The sequence below is a fragment of the Montipora foliosa genome, chromosome 14, assembly GCF_036669935.1.
Source record: "Montipora foliosa isolate CH-2021 chromosome 14, ASM3666993v2, whole genome shotgun sequence".
Lineage (NCBI taxonomy): Eukaryota > Metazoa > Cnidaria > Anthozoa > Scleractinia > Acroporidae > Montipora > Montipora foliosa.
In genome coordinates this window covers 16,558,133-16,563,132 of record NC_090882.1, presented here as the reverse complement: position 1 = coordinate 16,563,132, position 5,000 = coordinate 16,558,133, and the positions used below count along the sequence as shown (strand labels likewise).

At 39.7% G+C, this 5,000-nt stretch overlaps 1 protein-coding gene across 7 annotated transcripts in view; it reads left to right on the top strand.

Annotated features, from left to right (window-relative positions):
* Positions 1-5,000, top strand: part of LOC137985070 (coiled-coil domain-containing protein 14-like) — an 18,961-nt gene that overhangs the window by 8,332 nt on the left and 5,629 nt on the right. For all 7 annotated transcript variants that reach the window (XM_068832526.1, XM_068832524.1, XM_068832525.1 and 4 more), the window contains 6 exons: positions 1-5; positions 491-578; positions 1,905-1,977; positions 2,347-2,505; positions 3,150-3,340; positions 3,998-4,679. The exon at positions 1-5 is cut by the window's left edge. In XM_068832526.1, coding sequence (XP_068688627.1) covers positions 1-5; positions 491-578; positions 1,905-1,977; positions 2,347-2,505; positions 3,150-3,340; positions 3,998-4,679 — 1,198 coding nt within the window. The remainder of the gene's footprint in view (positions 6-490; positions 579-1,904; positions 1,978-2,346; positions 2,506-3,149; positions 3,341-3,997; positions 4,680-5,000) is intronic.

Sequence of the window (5,000 nt, the reverse complement as noted above, 5' to 3'; positions counted from 1 at the left end):
AAAAGGTTAGATACATCATCTCTGTTTTTTAAATATCAAATAAATTCAAACATATCTCATTCATTATTTTCTTACATGTATGCGTATGGTCGTCTTAATCTCTGTCTTATGAAAGACACAGCTGTAAATAATATTAGGTGACAGGTTAATCTCAGAGGTTTCTGAGAAAATTGTTTGGTTGTCACCAAACTGTTAAATGTACATTGTCATGTGTGTCATATCTGTTTTGAACAACACACAACAACTAGATTTGATCTTTTGATTGAGTTTTCAAGAGCTTTATTCCTTTACTTAACAATAATTATTACGTCTCTGACAAAAAGTAAAATAAGCATGCTCACAAAAATAATTATAATTAATGGTGAAATACAGTCTTGTGAAAGGACAAGATTAAGTGTGGCCCAACTATCATTTGTATAGGTGACAAATTCCCTCTGGGGCTGGCGATGGTGTTTTTGCCAAAAGCATTGTTTTCATTTCTTGCTTTCAGACCTCTTAAAGGCCAGAAAGGCCATCAAAGACCAGCAAAGGATTCAAAACCTGGCTACGCTCTTTACACCTCAGACTCAGAAGATCAGGTACATGTAGATGCAACTAACAGGAAAAGGAAAGAAAGGAAAGGAAAGGAACTTTATTTAAGTGTCCAGTCGTTCTAGCGCTGGCGCGCTTATTGGGGACACTGTAAACTGAAATTAACAATGAAAGTAAATCAAGTCAAATGTTGGTTTTTGAGGAGAGGGGAAACCGGAGTACCCGGAGAAAACCTCTCGGTGCAGAGTAGAGAACCAACAAACTCAACCCACATATGACGCCGAGTCCGGGAATCGAACCTGGGCCACATTGGTGGAAGGCGAGTGCTCTCACCATTGCGCCATCCCTGCACCCCTAGTTACATGTAGTTGTTGTTTTATCCGGCTTCATTACTAGTCTTAGTTCTTTAATTAATTGGTTTGGGTAGTCAGTGATAATGTTACTGAATTACAGACAACATTAGTGAGGTCAGTAGAAAGCATCATGAAGTTCAGCTGCCTTTTCCTCTTGTTAAGTGCAGTACAATACAATAGAATAATCCTTATTTTGTTAGGAATGTGTATTAATCTGTGTGAAAGCTAGCCCAGGAATGAATGTTTTGCTTCCAGGTAGAGTGGCCTGAGTTCAGGACTTAGCCAGGACATCATGTTGTGTTCCTTGATTAAGATACAGTTGTCTGCTTTACGGGCCAGGAGGCCCATCAGGCCGGAGCTTATCCTGGTTTCAATGGCATGAAGCGACTAGGAGTATTTCTACTCCCCCCTGGATGGGATGCGGGTCCATCGCAGGGTTACCCCCAGCATTAGATTCGCCAGTACCCATTTATACTCCTGGGTGGAGAGAGGCACCGTGAGAGTAAATTGTCTTGCCCAAGAACACAACACAATGTCCTCGGCCAGGACCCGAACCCAGACCACTCGATCCGGAGTCGAGCGCACTAACCATGAGGCCACCCCACCTCCCACAAGATACAGTTGTAGATGTTCTTAATTTAGGCCCTGTTCACCCAAGAGTAAAAGGGAGTAGGACATGGAATTCTTGCTGAGGTTTAACCTTGCAGTTACGTACCAATTCTCCTCTGGGGGGAGTAATACTCCTTGTTGGTTTAAATGGATTGGTATGAAACTGGGATAAGGAGTGGCAAGATGGGCCACATGGCCTGAACATCCTTTATCTACAATTTTTAACTACGGCTGTATTAACCAATAAAGGTATAATCTCTTGTATGGTTTTAAAAAAGTGACCAATGAATTGCACACAAAGGAGATGGCTGAAATTATTTTGAGCTACAGTAAGTAGAAAGTTAATGGGGAAGGTAATTGAGCGATTAGTAATGTTGTTATGTGTAAAATGGTGAAGCGTTTTATCTTCAGGCATCTGCTGTTGATCGAGGTCTTAACAGGTGTGCGGCTTTGCTGTCAAACATAATGGATAATGAAGATAAAGGTTAGAGCCATCATCTGTTCTCTGTTTGTCTGTTTTTTCAGTTGTTGTGAACTATTTTAAGCTCCTCTTTCTGCTGCCATCTTCCTAAAACCATTAATAAATACTGTATTGTTATTTTTGAGTCAGTATTTATAAAGGCCTTGGAGTGGTTTGTCCTTTGCCTCTTTGACTTTGTTATCATTGTTTGTCATATTAACTCCAATCTTGTTTCCTGCTATTTGATCGCAAAATTTAAATATGGGCTTCTTTTTGTACCTGCTATCTTTGTTTTTCCTGTTTTCTAGTTCAATTTAACTATGTCTTATTGTTTGCCAAAATCTCTTGGGGATTCTCTTTTATACTGATCAATGATTTTCTTATGGACCACAGTTACATCAAAGAGAGTTAGTGCGGTAAAACCAACCAAGTCAAACATCAAGAGAGCTCCAACATCTCACTCCACGCTCAGATCAGGAAAGCAAGATGCTCAAAAAACAAATACAATGAGTGGACGAGTGGTGATTCCTACTGCGAGGCCTGATGATAAAGGTTAGTATTAAGTCTTGGAGTATAGTAAATGTTTATCTTTATGGACAAATTCACTTATGTAGAGAGTGGGTCTTGCACTCTGGTTATAGCACGCATTTTCCAACAGTTAACTCCCGAAGCTAATGCGAAAAGTTGTCTTTGTTTGTGTTGACCCTATTTTAGGAGTTGTTCTCCTTCTTATCCTCCTGTTAGCAACAAATGTGTCTTGCCGATGAACTGCCCACTTGGTAATACTCTTAATTTACAAACTAGAACAACCTAGGTATCTCCCTTTCATTTACATGTATGTGCATTTTAATGAATAAGGTGTATGAGTCCTGGATTTCTAATCCGCTTTGCAATGCTTTTGCCTCCTGTTTGTCTTTTCTGGACGACCCACTGAAAAATCCTGCTATCTTATTAATTTTCATACAGCAATACCGCTTCACTATATATTGGCCACTTGTGCAGAAATCTCATGCATACAAAGTCATGCTAGACAATTTTTCAAGCCTTTGACAACAGACCTTACTAACTAGGAGAAATAGACAAGTTTTAGAACAGAATACAGATTTGAAAAAAAAATTGCCCCCACTTACTATTAAACATACTGTTATTTTTAGTTATTGCTAATGATGTCAACGTTTTCACCCGACTTGATATAGCCAATCCATCCCCATCACGATCTCAAGAAGAAACCAACCAAGCATTTGCAACAACATACAATGACCGGCTGGTGTCGTCAACACCTGTCCCGACAGTTGAAGAGCGACAGAAGCGTCAGCAGCTGCAGATACGAGAGGCACAACTTCAGCAAGAAATATTGCAATTAAAGGAACGTTATGAGCTGCTACAGGTTTGATTCGATTATTAATATTTATTTCTCCTTTTTTCGCAAACACGTGGACTCCAATCCTTGGTTTCATATTTTCACTGTAGTGGAATGGGTTACATTCAGCTTTTTGATTGGTTGATTTCGATCCATGTCTTCGGCTTGTAATTTTTAACGGTGCCTCAACTGTAATGGCAAATGTGAAAGACGAAACCGTTGATTGAAACTTGAATGCCAGAGTCCGTATGTTGATAAAAAGACAAAATAAGACCTTGAAAGTTAAACACAGCATCTGAAAGAAACCCTCTGCATCATCTGCAAAGTCTTTGGTAGCTGAGCTCTGGTTCCAAGGGGCAACCTTTGTCACTGATCTAAAGAATCAAAACAATGGACCATAGACAGGGTTGGAAATAGCGCCGCAGAAATTTGTTGCTCAATAGCTTTCATTTCATTGATCATACTTTCGGATTTCATCCACAGGCTCAGACTTATGAACCCCCTTGTATAACATCATAAACAGTACTGCAGGAAAGAACTGCTCAGAACCTTTCATCTATTCCAATAGTCACACCTTTCATCCAGCATCATAACTTTGAACCATCATTTGGTTGATTTTGCAAGACATTTCCTGGGTTATGTTTTCCAGGACTCATTATTGAAAACTTGTTTTGTTCAATTTAGCGACAGCAAAGCCCGAGTCATCACGAGGAGCAAAAGCTACTGCTACAAAACTCCATGATGCAACAACTGGAAAATCATCAAAAAAGTGAAGATAAATTGCCACGGAACACTGTGACGAAGCATTCATTGGAAGGACAATCATTTATTGGCTCTAGAGGTGAAAAACTTTCAGATTCTTCACCGCAAAGATCTTCGGCAAGAAGAAGTCTGGATTATTCTGGGTTTCATGTCGAGAAAGATTTAGGAGGGGTCAATTCTTTGAAGAATAATTTAAGCGAATTTCAATCAGGCTTAACAAATAAATTACTTAGAGAAGGACGCAAAACAGATGTTGCAAAACAGTTTGATGATGATTCTATGACACAAAAGGTCGACTCTTCAGTACCAAAAAAACGAGTTCGAATTGTTTCGCCCGTTACTGCAACTTCTGTGCGCATGGGCGACGAAACACTTTCAAGTCCAGTTTTTCAGGAAAATCTGTCAGGTGTCCACGTACGTGTCAGCTCTTCAGATGCAGACCCAATACATGAACAGGTTACTCCGTCTACACCAAGCCCACCGAGTAGACACAGCTCCAATTCTGTAAGGTCAAGAGATACAATGGCACCATCTTCTGCAGACAACCATTTCCGGATGATTCAATATTTGGTAGATGAACTAAGAGCTCTCATTGGAAACACTGGTCAGTAATAAATTCATCGTATCGAAAACTAGGATCTTCGCAGACTTTCTTTCGGCCTTGTTCTGCGTTGGATGCAAAATGAAAGTGGCATCTGAAAATATCGTAGAATATCTGGCAAGTGTAACCAGTTTTGTCTGTCCTATCTTTGTCCTGAAAAACACCCTCAGCTCTTGAACAGATCAATAAGACACACCCAATTCCTGAAATAGGTCTAAGAAAAAAACGCAAAGTGGTCGTTTGTAGCTGCTGTTGTATAAACTTTCAATATTATTCGATTTCTTTCGAGTCTATTCCACTCTATTCCATATAATATTCTGTCCA